Below are 14,508 nucleotides of genomic sequence, written 5' to 3'. Positions count from 1 at the left end.
TAAAATTGCAATTACTCTATGTATCAGTCAGCTTCCTGCTGCTGCAACAAAGGACCCAAGGTCATCAATGACCAAAGAGAAAAGATTTATTTGGGCTCAGCGTAGGGAGGCTATAGTCTTGTAGCCCCAGATACATGGGTTTGGGATGCTGGCCGTTGGACCAGATGGCAACACACGGAATGAGCACACGCTCAACTTATAAGTCGCAAAGGGAGACACTGGTGAGGGCAAAGGTTCAGGCTCCAGTGTTTCCTTCAAGGGCATGCTTGGAGGCCCCACCTTCTGAAGGTTTCTCCACTACTCAGCAGTAACACCTGGGACCAAACCGTTATCACGGGAAACTCAGAGGATGCTGATCCAAATCAGAACAGTCTAAGACTCCACCCAGAGCACGGGGCAGGGCAACTTCCCCCAGAGCAGCTAGGACTAGCTCGGAAGAGGAGGGAGAACATGCGTGACCAGAACAAACTTTATTACAGAGGGAGCAGGGCAGACGAGAGCTGCACAGAGTGGTGGGTGTTCAGGAAATGGAGGAGCTGGAGGGTGAAGACTCCTGGATGTGGCTGAGAAAGCGCTGGCCTTGGGTTGAAGAGGAACAGTCGAGGAAGTACCTGCCACACAGGGACCAGAACCTGAGTCCAATCCTCAGAGCCTGTGTCAAAAAGCCAGGCTTGGTACATATACCAGCGCAGCCTCGGGGAAGGGGAAGACAGGGGTCTGCCTTGACCAGGGAGAGACCTTGTCTCAAAAAACAAAGGTGGATGTATGTACTGGCACATACCTATTCATTGCGCACATGCACACCCACTCACACACGCACATCCATGTGCACACACACACAAGTCCTGGCCTTCATGCCAAGCAATGTTGTTGTAGTTATGGGCTCATCCTGTGTAGACTGACAGGGTTCTCTGTGACCTTTCCATACATGTGAATGTCATGCTTTGTCCATGACATACATGCGCCATGCCTTCCTCCCTCTGCTCTCCCTATTCCTACTTCCTACTCTCTTGTCTTAGTTTCCACAAAGTAGAGGAAATACGTGAAACTCCTCTAAACCTGGCTTATGTCACTTGACTCAATCAGAATACTATCATTTTCCGGCTTCTCCTCCTCGTCTCCTTCAAGGCTGGGTAAAATACCCTACAGTGTGTTTATGGTTTTTTCCACATCCATTCATTAGTTGCTGAACTAATTAATACTAACTAATACTGATTAATTAATCAGTATTAATACTAACTAATTAATACTAACTAACTAATCCTGATTCCCATCCTGGCTATTGATAAACACGGTGCACGGTTGTCTCTGGAGTTCACCGACTTTACTTCCTTCAGGGATGGACACTCAGGGGTTTTATTGATGGGTCATTAGCAGTTTTCAGGTCTTTAACCAACAAATTCCTGCCCACAGCGACTGTACCAGTTTACCCAGCGGCAGTCACTAAGGGTCCATCTTCCCCGTGTCCCACCAGAGTCCATGGTTCTGCTGTTCTTGTAACTTCTTGGGAACACTGACCTGGGTGAGGTAGACCTGCAGCATCATTCTGATTTGCGTTTCCATGACGGACAAGGATGCAGAGTGTTTTTCATGTTTATTGAGCATCTTTTCTTTTGAGAAATGCCTGTTCAGACCACTCGCCCATATTTTTTTATTGGATTATTTGACCTTGTCAATTTTTCAGTTCCCTGTGCAGTCTGGATATTGGCCCTGTTAGGTAAAAGTGAGCTGGGTTAAAGAGACAGATGAAGCCGTCTTTTTATCCTGACCATTGCCCCCCATGCCTTGGAGACTATAACACCATGTAACTTCATGCAATCCTGCTTCTCAGTTCCTGCTTGTGTTTCCTGGGATACTGGAACTTTGCTCAGAAAGTCCTTGCCTCTGATGATGTCTTGGTTGTTTCCCTGTGCTTTTCCTTTGGGTCAAAGCTTTAGGTCTACCGAGTCTTTGATCCATTTTTAGCTGCTCTCGTACCGGATGAGAGATAGGATCTTGTTTTAATCTCCCACACGTGCAAACCCAGTTTTCCCAGCAGGATGTGTTGAGGGGCCGCCTTCTCCCCAGCATGTCTTTCGGAAAGTTCAGAGAAAGCCTTGAACTTGACTGACAGACCCCGGAAAGACTGAAGGTCCCGAGATCAGGCCCGAGCTGGGATGGTTCCTGCCTTCCTCCTCCTGCCAGATGTGCGCCTGCTGTGCTATTCTCCGACTGGAGCACCTCCAGTGCCTTCAGACAACAGCTTTGGAGCAACTGTCAAGGCCAGGAAGGTGTAGACCCCTCTGAGTTACACAGAAAAGGGCCCTGGTGGGGAGAGCACCTGTGGCTCTTCCAAAAAATGCCACAAAGAAAGAACTCGTCACTCACACTCCACAGACACTTCCTTCTGTAACATGGGTTTGAGTGCAGCTGTGACCACGCAGTAAGAGCCTTCCTCCGCGGCTCTGCAGGGTGGATGGGCTTAAGGCAGTAATGAGTGGACGCCACAGACGGGAGAAATCTGTGGACTGAGTGTAAGTGGTCAGGGCAGATGCCAACAGTCTAGAGCATCAGGGATGCAGACAGGGTATGAAGTAGGGTGAGCATGGGGCCCCTCACCAACACCGTGAGATCTGAGCCATGACCCCAAGAACAAAGGAATGAGCCATCGCTCCCCAAGGGGACGACTGTCCAGGCAGGTGGCATGACTGAGCTCTCCCTACTGGGAGGGGAGACTAGGGAGCATGGCAGAGGTGAGATCATAGGCTGGTCACAAAGCCCTTGAAGCCCAAGTAGAATGACCTCACTGGTTGCTAGGGGCCCAGAAAGCCACAGAAGCAAAGATCATGGGGACCATTGCAGCGAATCAGCAGACAGCATGGGGTCCAGGGAGACGGAGGAAGGGGCAGCCATGAAAAAGGACTGCTGGTGGTTGAGAACCACCAGCCAAGCAGTGCAGTCATGCGGGCCCTGAGAGGGAGTGGTGTTCTTTCCAGAATGGCACGGCCACTCAGGCCTAATCAGTCCCCGTATGCCCCTTGTTAAGGGAGTCATCAGCCTGCCTCTCTCCCAGGTCATTCATGCTGACCACATCTTCTTGGGCAGTAACCCTGCTGCTCTCCGAATGGCTAGATGGCAGGGCCTGGGCAGGGCCAGGGTCCCGGTGCCATCTCAGCACGGCAGCCAGGAAAGCTTTCAGATACTGCCGGAAGCGGCGGCTGGAAAAGGCATAGAGGATTGGCGTGAAGCAGCAGTGGAAGAAGGCCAGGCTCTCCGTCACCTGCATCGTGTAGTCCAGAGAGTGGCTGATCTGGCAGTTCCCGAAGACGTGCAGGTCCAAGAGCGAGTGCAGAAACACGGTGAGGTTGTACGGGAACCAGAGCAGGAAGAAAGCTACCACCAGGGCTGCGGCCATCCTCAGAGCCCGGCCCTGGCCTGGCGGCCTCAGCCTGACCAAAACACAGCCGATGCGGGAATAGAAAAAGACCATGGCCAAGAATGGGAGGAGAAACCCCAGAAGGTTCTGCTGGAAGCGCAGGTAGAGCTTCCAAACGGTCGCGTGTCCGCCAAAATCCGCGTAACAGTGCCACACGCCATCTGAGGTCTGGTGGACCTTGACAAAGACCATCTCTGGGACAGAGATGGCCAGGGCTGTGGTCCACACTGCGGCAATGAGGAGCAGGTTCCTGAACCGGGTCTGCGGTCTGTGGAGAGGCTGAGCATGAACGATCTCCAGGTATTTGTTCAGGCTCACGCAAGTGATAAAAAAGATGCCGCTGTAAAAGTTAATCGTGTAGAGAACACTCACCACCTTACACATGAAACTGCCAAAAACCCAATGCCAGACCACAGAGATGGCCCAGAAGGGCATCGTCACTACAAACAAGAGGTTGGAGATGGCCATGTTCAGCAGGTAGAGCTCGATCATCCGTCTTCGCGGTGTGTAGCGGAGAAGTACCACCAGGAGGAGGAGGTTCCCAGCCAAGCCCAGCACAAAGATCAGGCTGTAGATGACCGGCAGAAAGACTCTCCCAAAGGACAGGACCTCATCCTTCCTGCAGACCAAGACGGTCACATCGTCCAGGTAATCATAGTCGTAGACGGAGCTGCTGTTCTCGGAGCTGGTGGTGAGTGGCAGGGGGGACGCTTTGGTGGGCATGGCTGAAGTTCTGCAGGAAACAAAAAGCCATAGTGAGAGCCCTGGGAAAGAGCTCGGTGGGGTGAGGCACTCGCTGGGCAGGCATGAGGGCCTCAGCGCAGATGCCCAGACCCAAGTGAAGCCAGAGGCAGCAGCACATCTATAATCCCAGAACTCCTACAAAGAGACGGGAGACAGAGACAAAAGCCTCAGCAGCTCAAAGGCCAGTTAGCCTGGGGTACACGACCGCAGAGAAGACCAAGACATGCGTTTGTCCTCCGACATCCACTGGTCTGCCTGTACTCACATACATGAACATGTAAACACATGCAAACACAAAGATTAAAGAGAGAAACCTAAACTATGAATGACTGTGTCCCTTCAATCCCTGAGCCCAAATAATGCACCTTCCTTAAGTTGATACTCTCCTGAGGCTGTGGCTCAATACCTGAACAGCAACCCAAGGAGGTGCCCCCCCTCAGCATGCATGGTACAAGTTGAGGTGATGTGCGGATAGACACTGCATCTCACTGAGCAGGTTAAGGGGAGCATTGTCTAACCAGGGCTGCCACTTCCCCAGAGGTTTTAATACGTGGATTCAGTTTTGCCAGCATGTGATCACAGAATAGGCAGAATCTGGCCGTTGTCAACAGTCTGCGGGGTGGCATGGTTGGTATATATGAGCCTAGAAGTTTCCAGTGCATGTGCACAGGAGAGTAGCAAATGCCGAAGCGATTTCCAGAATGCTCTGGTATGAGAACTGGACACCCACCCCACTCACACTGACTCGTGGAGTCCAGAATCAGAAGAGGGTCGTCAACTCAGACCAGCTCCTCCAAGTTTGGCTCCAGAGATAGCAAGTCTGCTGAGTAAGCAGAGACTACAAGTCCAAAGCAAGGCTGGCTTATACAGCCAGCTCCAGGCCACCCAGGACTACATAGGGTTTAGTTTAGAAATACAAACAGACTTTTTTAAAAAAAAATGTTGGTAGTCAACTGACACTGTCTCCTCTGTTCCCCTCTTCGTTGTGACACAGGGCAAGACAACGCAAGAGGTTCCTCCATCTTGTATTCTTGCTGAAGCCATTTTAGGCTTGACTAGAATTTGGTCTCCTTAGTGGAGAATGCCATAGAAGAATTGCCTAAGTATATTCTAGAACTCGGAGGTCAAGATGCCCCAGCTAACTTAGCTGGTTAAATTGTCTGCCCATGCAGAAGCCCCCTCCCTCCAGCTAACTGCTTATCTTGGCTTCTGTTAAACTGCTTACTGGAGTGGAGTGCCCCTACCCCTGCCCTGCCCTGCCCTGCTGATTCTGCCAAGTGAGAAGCCAAGGTGTTGGTTTTGCCCTCAAAAACCCCTTGATTTGGACACACTGCGCTACACGTAGGTTCTGAATGCCTGAGTGTAGACCTAGTCAGCTGAAATAAAGACTTTCAATCAGCTACAAACTGTGTTTGGGCGGCTGTCTTCGGGAGACTCCTCCTTACACCACCACTGACTAAGATCCTGAATGTGTAACCCCTCGGCAGATTTGAAACTTTGTATCACTCTCCCCTAAGATCCTCAGCAGATTTGTAACTTTGTATCACTCTCCCCTACACCTCGTGTCTATCATGCCACCTCCCAATAAATCAATGCGGCTAGCTGGTCCATAAGGACCCCGACTCATGGCTATTCCAGGCATATTTGTTTCAAGGGCTTCTGGCCCGGAGCTGTAGCTGGATTCCTTCTCTGCATGCCTTGCAGGGCAGGTGTTTTTTGAGCCAGTCCCCTGAACTGTATTAAAGCTTAGATGGAGTGTGGATTGCTCAACCATGCTGTCTGCCGGGGTAGCTGGTAGCAGCTGGGCTTGGTTGCACTCTGGCTTACCTCCTCCTTGCAGTGTCTGGTCTCTGAGCGCAGCCAGAGCGCTGATGTTAGTTAGAGCGCTGATGTTAGTTTCAAATTGGTGCCTCCTCTTTTCTGCTCCCTTTCCAGTTGCTGTTCTGGCTTTCCTCTCTTCTCAGAATTCTTTCTCCTTGTTGCCCTGGCTCCTCTCTTGCAGAGTTGTGGGAAGCAGTGTGTCTCTGCTTCTCTAATGAGAATCCGCCTTCAAGGTTTAAAAATACCCACAGCACACATGATTCTTTGCAGTCAGTGTACCATGCAGGGGCTCCCCAGCGCCTCTTCCGCCACAGACTACATCCTCACCTATCCAGCCTCTTCCACACCTTCTGTGATTGCTCATTTCTCAACTCTGTGAGGCCTGCGTTTCCCACAGACATACATCTGGTGGTTCGATGTACAGTTATTTTGAGAATCTGCATGCTAAATGCCATGGCGGTGGGGTATTTTTCCTGGGCCTTCAGCTAAGCTCGGAATGCATGGTGACCACACTCATTTACATCCCTCCAACAGCTTGTGAGCCTCTTTTTTCTGTATCCCAGCCAGCAAGGTTATTGTTTTGCATTTTGTGTTTTGTTTATGTTTTTGTGTAGCTGGCCTGGAACTGGCTGTGTAGACTAGGATCACTTGATCCGACTCTCACCTCTGCCTCCCCGCTTTCTGTCTCTTTCGTGTTAGTCATTCTTCCTGGTGCGGTGGGATCCGACTCAGGGGTTGGACTCGCATTTCCCTGAAGGTTACTAATGTTATCTTTGGGGGAGTATGGTTAGGGTGTACTATTGACCACTATGAGTCTCCTTTTGAGAAATATCTTCATCCTCTCTTGTCTTTTGTTTGTTTTGTTCTGTTTGCTTTGATTTGTTTTGGTTTTGAACTTGCGTTGCAGCAGAGGCTGACCTTGAACTCCTGATCCTCCTGCTTGCTTCTCCCAAGCACTGAGATTGCAGGCTTGTACTATTATGCCTAACTAATCATTTGCTCATTTTAAAATCAGATAGTTTGGGAGAGGGTAATGGCTTAAGGTCCTTATATACTCCTGGTATTAACCCCTTGTCAGATGAATAATTCATATTTTTTGCTACCCTGTAGGCTCCCTCATCATTCTTCTGAGTCTCTTCTCTGCACTGTTTGATAAAGTCCATTTTCCCCACGCCAGCCTCTAGTTTCAGTCTGTGCTTTTGTGGTCTTGTCTAGAAAACCTTCACCCACACCTATGTACTGCTATGTAGCAAAGCATGAGAATAGCATGAACCATGGCATGGGTGAAGTGAACTTAAATTGTGCTCAATTCTGTGCTGAGTTACAGAAAAAGAGAGGTGGGGGCAGGTACAGAGGCAGAAAAAGAGGACAGTATTTAGGGTGACTGCCTGACATCTGTCAGTCATCCCTTTGACCACCTAATGTGGCTTATCGACTAGCAAAGTGGACATCCCCTTCCTTACACTACACACACACACACACACACACACACACACTCACACACACACACTGCCTGCCGTGTGTCTGTCTTGAAGCTGCACAAAGAGGATGACCTTCCTTCATAGCGGACGATGCCTCTTTGATCAAGAATATAGGACTAACTTCTCTCCCTGTTAGAACCCAAAGGGAGGGGCCTTTAAGTCCAACAGCAGTGGGGAGGGCTTTGGAGGAGAGAGGGGAGGGAGACAACAATGAATATGCATTTGCAGTCCAGCGGGAGTTATGCAGGGGGCGCACTACAGAGGGTCTGCGGGCTGGCGGTGCTAATGAGCCATGAAATACACATCAGTTCCTCCTAAACATCTGTACTTTGTTCCCTGTTTTTCAGATCCACTAGGGTGAGCGTCTCATGTGCTCAGTGGCAGCTTGCACTCGTATTTATTTATGCGTTTAGTGGGTGGGAATCTCATTCCATAAGAAGTTGGGGGATTGTAGTGATCCCCCTGCCTCGCTTCTCAAGTGCTGGAGTTCCAGCACACACTGCCATAACTCAGTTTTTGTAAAGAGGCTTATGTGGTATGGGTTTTACCCTTTTTATGTATGCTGTAATGTTTTCCCCAGTTCTTTCTGATAGAATTTTTTTATTATTTTTATAAGAATTTTGAAAGTGCGGCTGGCTCGAGAGGACCAAGTGTGACTCTGAGCACATATGAGTTTGGAAGGAATGGACTGGGTGGGGACATCACCCCTCCCATGGAACGCTGGAGACTCCCTCTCCGTCAGACTCTGCCCCACCCTTGGGCTCCTATCTAATAGCATGGGGACCAGATGCTGGGCAAGCTGTAAACATGTCTGGGAAGTTGTTTCCTGGCTGGCCTCAGAGGTGGCTCTGTGCCCCCCTTGGGGCTCCTGCTCCTCTCCTGTGTATATGGCTTCTCCTGGCTCTGAGTGCCTCCCATTCCTGGGCTGGCATCAGGAGCTGAGCTGAGGAGGGGTACAGGTGAAGAGAGCCCTTCTGAGGCTCAGGGCTTGTCAATCAGGTGCCAATAACTGCACCCTCGCTGTTCTCTGCAGCTCTGCACCTTCTGCCCTGGCCTTGATCTGACTTCTCAAAGACCCTGACTTTTGCTTTAGCAAACATGCAACCTAACAGATGCTGAGATCAAAGTCGGGGACAGCAGCTCTACTTGGGCCTAAGCCACTTCTGAAGGTCTTCCCCCCCTTGAGGATTCTGGGAAGCTCTCCAGGTTCTCTGAAGCAATAGGCCTCTCCCAACACTTCCCGACTGATTCAGCAACTATGTCCTTGTACCCTGCATGGACAGCACGCGCCTCCCTGGCCACTGTGCAGTCCTGTAACTCACAAGAACGAGTGTGAGCACTAGTCATCTTTATCCCCTTATATTCACTGGCTTCTCCATTAGAACCTCGAGCAGAATGAGTCGTTCCCTTCTTGGGGTAAGTTTGTGGGTACTAAAGGAGACTCTGCAGGGAAAACTTTGGGGGATCCAGAGAATCGCTTAAGGACGTCCAGTCAGAGGGCCGACAAGTTTAGGTTCCGCTAAGCTCACTGTGTCCCTAAAAGCTAGGGACGCAGAGGCACACGAATTTATCTGTGGGACAGTAAGGTTGTTATATCCATGCTGGGATGTAGCTGAGCTGTTGGAGCCCTTCCTTTCCCAGGACGCAGGTTTGACTCTCAGTGCTGTATGGCTGTGGTGCACACCTTCAATCCCTGAACTCAGGAGGTTTAAAAGTAGGAGGGTCACAAGTTCAGGATCATCCTCAGTCACACAGAAAGTTCAAGATGAGACTGAGGTACATTAAACCCTGTCTCAAATAAAATAGGATAGAATAAAATAAAATAAAACCTCCAAAAACAAAAAGCACAGCTCCATCCACGTGGCATGTGGCCTTGTGGGCGGCACCACGTGAGCTCACTCTCAGGGACAAGTGGCTTTGTGAGCTGTAACGTGTGACTTAAGCATGCCTGGAACTTCCTTCCAGGATGCTCAAAGGCTGCTCCAGTGACTTCCATGTCCCAGAGTGTTGGAAGAGAGAGCTGCTTGTTCGTCCCAGCTGCCCAGAACTGAAATAATCACACAGAAACTATATTATTTAAATCACTACTTGGTCCATTAGCTCTAACTTTTCATTGGCTAACTCTTACATCTTAATTTAAACCATTTTTATTAATCTGTATATTGCCACATGGAAGTGGTTTACCAGCAAAGATTCAGCATATCTGACTCTGGCGGATCCATGGCGTCTCTCTCTGACTCCGCCCTTCTTTCTCCCAGCATCCAGTCCAGTCCTCCCTGCCTACCTAAGTTCTGCCCTATCAACAGGCCAAGGCAGTTTCTTTATCCATTAAGGTAATCACAGCCCACAGAGGAGAATCCCACATCACCAAAGGGTGAAACAGACCTGATGAGGTAACACCCAACTCCCAAAGCCGTGGATGAGCTGTTGGACGGAAAACTCAAGGGGGAACTGCCATGCCTTAGTCTGAGGTACCCCTTTCAGCAGACAAACTTAAGTTTGAAGGATACGACTCCTTCCAGCCTGAGCAAAGCCGGACAATGGATCCAGCCCCTGGAGCTGTGCAGCTGGCACGTGGCCTTGGCAGGCAGTCTGCGAGCTCTTCACAGTGACCAACACTGTGGTCAGTGCTGGGAGAAGTGAGTGTGGCAAAGGCCACCGCGGGGGTTTCCCCACGCTTGGATACCCCGCACTAAACTCAAGTTGCCTATTCAACCTTTATTCAAGTAATAGATCTGAACTCCAAGATCTGAGATCCAGAGCTGCTGACAGGCATCTCTCCTTCCACTGCCCTGGATCCCGGCCAAGAGCTCTTTTATTTTGTTTGTTTGGTTTTGGTTTTGGTTTTTCGAGACACGGTTTCTCTGTAGCTTTGAAGTCTGTTCTGGAGCTCGCTCTGTAGACCAGGCTGATCTGGAACTCACAGAGATCCACCTGTCTGTGCCTCCCAAGTGCTCGGATTAAAGGCATGTGTCACCACCGCCAGGCACCCAGCCAAAAGCTCTAAAGAACAGTGCCAGGTGGGTAGTTTGCCCAAAGGGCTGACCTCCATCCATTCCAGCAGAGTGTGCTATGGATGGTGCAACCCAAAAAAAATGTACAAACTGCTCAAACAAACAAGACCTCACAGGCTCCGCAGCTAGTGGAATGTAAAAGCAGCCCATCTGGCCACTTCTAGTGGACAGTGCCTTTCCTCCCTGAAAGCCACCCCTCCCTGCAGCACCCCTGCCCAGTCCCCAGCACTCACACTCCTGGCCAGCCTTCCTTCACCTTCCAGATACAAAGCTGGCTTCTCCCAAGTCTGGGGGCTCCAAGGGTGACGGCCGTATCCGAGACTCCTCGGCGCAGGACTGGCATCGGAACAAATGATGGCAGTGTAAATGGTGTGGCCGCCTCTTCTCCTCCCTCTCTTCGCTCATTTTTTCCTTTCTGATTTTATTTCCTCCAGGCACAGCTTGGGCCAACTTCGCCCCTGCCGCCTCCGGATCCTGTGATCCAGAACACGGCCAGTGCAGAGCCTCAGGCTATCCAACCCTCCCCGGAGACTCCCTGGTTGTTCTGGAGAACTACTCTTGCTCGGCTTCTGATGGCCCCTCTAGCCCTCAGCCCAGAGTTGTGGCATTCTCGATATCCCTGGCCCAACAGTAGCTAGAGACATCGAGTCAGCCCCAGCCACTAGATGCAGGGACATCCTCCATCCCCAGAATAGCTACACAGATAGGTTGTGCCAGACACCAGAAGCCTATCTCTAGGGAGCTGTGGGTAGTACTGGCTCTCTCCTTCCTCCCTCCATCACAGGTTTGAGAAACCATCAGTTATTAAATCCTAGCTCCATGTGTAGCAACACCCTACAGTTACACAGTGCTCACTGAGGCCAGGGTCTGTTCTCAGGACTTCTCACCTTCGTTCATTCATTCCATCTCTGGAACAGTACTACGGCGGTTGTCTCTATGCTCTGTTCCCTTAACTTTGTTGAGACCATCGCTTATAGCATGAGCTGGCCTCAGACTTGCTACCCTCTTTCTGCACTCTGAGCACTGGATTACACTTTTTCTACACTACACTAACTGCTCCTTTTTTAACATTTTTCTTTCTCTTTTTTATTTTATGTATCTCAATAATTTGCCTAGATAGACGGATGTGCACCTCATGTGTGCCTGGTGGCCATAGAGACCAGAAGAGAGTGTCAGATCCCCCGGAACTGGAGTAACAGAGTTAGGAGCCACCCCTTGGGTTCTGGGAACTGAACCTGGGACATCTGGAAAAGCCTTTGACCGCTGAGCCATCTCTCCTGCCCCAACATGCTATTTTTCTTGATGACTAAAATAACATGTGTCCAGGGCTGGGGAAAGTCTGTAAAGTGTTAGCCTTGCAAGCCTAATTCAGGTCCCCAACACTCATGTAGAAAGCTGGGCTTGGTAACATGCCACCTGTAACTCCTGTCCTGAGGAAGAAGAGGCAGCATGGCCCTGGACACACTGGCTAGCCAGACAACCCTAATCAGTGGGCTCCAGACCAGTGAAAGACCCTGTCTCAAACAAAACAACAACAACAACAACAAACAGACAAATGACCCCTAAGGAAGAATACCTTCCAGTGCCAGACGTGGTGGTATATGCCTTTAATCCCAGCACTTGGGCGGCAGAGGCAGGTGGATCTCTGAGGTCAAGGCCAGCCTGGTCTACAGAGTAAGTTCCAGGACAGCCAAAGCTACACTAAGAAACCTTGTCTCAAAAAAACTAAAAACAAAACAAAAACAAAAAACAACACCCAAGGTCAAGCTCCAACCTCCACAGCCACTTGGCACACACAAATAAATATAATGTCTAATGTAAAATGTGCAATATAAACAGGAGAAAAGTCAGACATGATGCAAAGTCTCTCCAAACCCCTCCCTGGAAGATATGACTTTCAGGTCAGGTCGGTCGGTCTGTCTGTCTGTCTTCCTACCCAGAGCCCTGTCTGCAGCCACAGTTGGTCTAGAAGGACCCGCTTAACCAGTCCCCACAGGGTACGACCCCTACACACACACACACACACAAACCCCAAGGTCCCAGATCCCTAGGCTGCCTGGGAGACTGCATTTCTTAGGGTTTCCTAGCTTCCTGGGAACGTCTGGGGTGCTGATAACCAAAGGAAGCAGCCACCCTCCCAGAGCAGCCCTGCATGGGAAAGCAGGCCCTCCCCAGCCCCAGCCTCTCCCTCTGCTTTTTTTTTTTAACCTCCCCCGTTGTCATTTTGCTCAATTATCTCCACCACCCCTAAAGACAGAAAGCAGATCAGGATCCGTGCACTTTCCAGAGACTGGGGAACCCCTGGGTGGTCACTGAACCTCTATGAGCCACAGATTTCTCACCCGGGACCACTGAGCTGTGCAAGCCTCTGACCTTCCGTTTAAATCTAAGCTTCACGTAGGACCCCAAAGATGAGCTTGGGGAGGAGGTCACTGGGCCCCTTTTCTGTCCCCCTTTCAGTGTAGCCACGTTGAATTAATCTCTCTCTGCTTTTGATTACTGCCTCTCTAACTGGCATACTGGAAAACGGTAGCTGGGTCTGCCTTAGACAAAATGTCAGGACCCACGCTCTGACCCTAACTCCAGCAAAACGAGTGGGGTGGATCTCAGCCCTGAGAGAAAAATCCCCCCATCTGAGGCCCAACCCTCGGAATCCACAAAGCGGGGTCCCAAAGAGGGGAAGAGCTCCCCCTGGGGTAGAAACTGTTCCATGCCTCCCTCTCCCCGGAGCCCGGTCCAGGCTACCGAGACCACTGCAGCCTCAGAGCGGCTCCACCCTCCCCCGAGGTCTGCCAGACCTGATTGCCTGGGGACATCCACCGGAGTCTGAGAGGGCCCCGTGGCTGCTGCCTCTTCCTCAGGGATGTGCAAAGTGAGTGTGGATCTCCGGACACACATCCTGGTTTCCTGGGGCTGGGGAAGCACGCTCTTCCCTCCCAAGTCCTCCCATCCGCTGCAGTGAGCCAAGCTCTGATGGCCCCCACCCCAGGAAGGAGTGCCCCAAGAACAGCCCAGTGACTCTGAAGAGCACAGTCCCCAATTTCCCAGCAGCTGGGTCAAGCACACTAACTCAAACCCAGCAGCTTGCAGTCAACATCCTGGCCACCTGGCTGGTCCTCCCAACTCCACCCAGCACTCAGCTCTGTCCATCCTGGGCCCCTTAGTGGGATGCCCCAACTGTGCTGTATCTGTGCAGATCAGCAGCAAAGAGACAGCCTCGCCTCCCAGGCTCCCTTCACCGTCCTTCCTCTCCCTTCTCTCACTTCTTAGTGGTTCTATTTTGCAGTCTGCTCTCCCTCAATAGCGAGGAAACTTTCCTGCAGCAGGACAGAGGAGAATGCTTGAGTGTGGGCGTACAGTGTGCTGCTAGCTGTATGCTCAGCACTGAGTGGCTGGCTCTTCTCTCCTGAGGTCCAGGACCTTCTCCTCCAGGCCAGGCCCTGCCACAAGTCAGCCATAAACACAGCTGGAGCAGGCTGCACTGTTGCATTCGCGGAACTGGCCTTGTATGCTCTGCATCTTCCAGCCATGCAGAGACGCTGTCCCGGCTGTCTGATTAGTTCATTGTGGAGGCAGAGCTGAAGCTGGCCCCCTGCCTCCAACTCATAGCAAGGGGCCCATAGGTGTGTGCCACCCACTGGATTTGTGCTGTTTGGGGGAAAGAGTCCCACTTTGTGGTCCAGGTGACCTCAGACTTGCTACATAACTCAGGCTGCCTTTGAGGTCACCACCCTCCTGTCTCTGTGGATACAGCCTCTGTCGGCACTGGATCCAGGTGGGGTTCTTCCTTCAGACATGAGAAGTGAACATGAACTTGGGCATTTGCCTTTTTCTAACTCCACAGACCACCAGAGTGGGGGGCAAGATCTGATGGATCTCCTCTCAGACAGAAGAGTGCCAGGCCTTTCATGAGGCTAAATACCAGTTATCAGTGGATCAGCAAATAAGCCCAGAGAGGGTTCAACAAGAGCCCAAGCCTGTTTCTCTCCTAGAAAACACCTAAATTTCTAGGGCCTGGTCTCCTTCCTCACCC

At 51.0% G+C, this 14,508-nt stretch overlaps 1 protein-coding gene across 3 annotated transcripts; it reads right to left on the bottom strand.

Moving 5' to 3' along the window:
• Positions 1–222: 222 nt before the first annotated feature.
• On the bottom strand, positions 223–13,326 carry Ackr2 (atypical chemokine receptor 2). 3 transcript variants are annotated; one of them, XM_057767580.1, is made up of 2 exons: positions 13,274–13,326; positions 223–4,148 (listed from the first exon to the last, which is right to left on the bottom strand). In XM_057767580.1, exon 2 carries the CDS (start codon positions 4,136–4,138, stop codon positions 2,996–2,998), a length of 1,143 nt encoding a protein of 380 aa, XP_057623563.1. In that variant the 5' UTR covers positions 4,139–4,148; positions 13,274–13,326; the 3' UTR covers positions 223–2,995. The 3 variants fall into 3 exon arrangements, with proteins under 3 accessions (XP_057623563.1, XP_057623561.1, XP_057623562.1); XM_057767578.1 differs by lacking the exon at positions 13,274–13,326 and adding an exon at positions 10,709–10,984; XM_057767579.1 differs by lacking the exon at positions 13,274–13,326 and adding an exon at positions 5,987–6,122.
• Between the last annotated feature and the right edge of the window lie 1,182 nt (positions 13,327–14,508).

This window comes from Chionomys nivalis, chromosome 4, assembly GCF_950005125.1.
Source record: "Chionomys nivalis chromosome 4, mChiNiv1.1, whole genome shotgun sequence".
In the NCBI taxonomy this organism is placed as follows: domain Eukaryota; kingdom Metazoa; phylum Chordata; class Mammalia; order Rodentia; family Cricetidae; genus Chionomys; species Chionomys nivalis.
This window is presented reverse-complemented; position numbering and strand designations above follow the sequence as displayed.

Coding starts and splice junctions, on each gene's coding strand:
- Ackr2 (XM_057767578.1), bottom strand. CDS start 10,818: ATGCCAGTCCTGCGCCGAGGAGTCTCGGATACGGCCGTCACCCTTGGA. Junction 4,149..10,708: donor AAGGAAGGCTGGCCAGGAGT/GTGAGTGCTGGG, acceptor TGTTTCCTGCAG/AACTTCAGCCATGCCCACCA.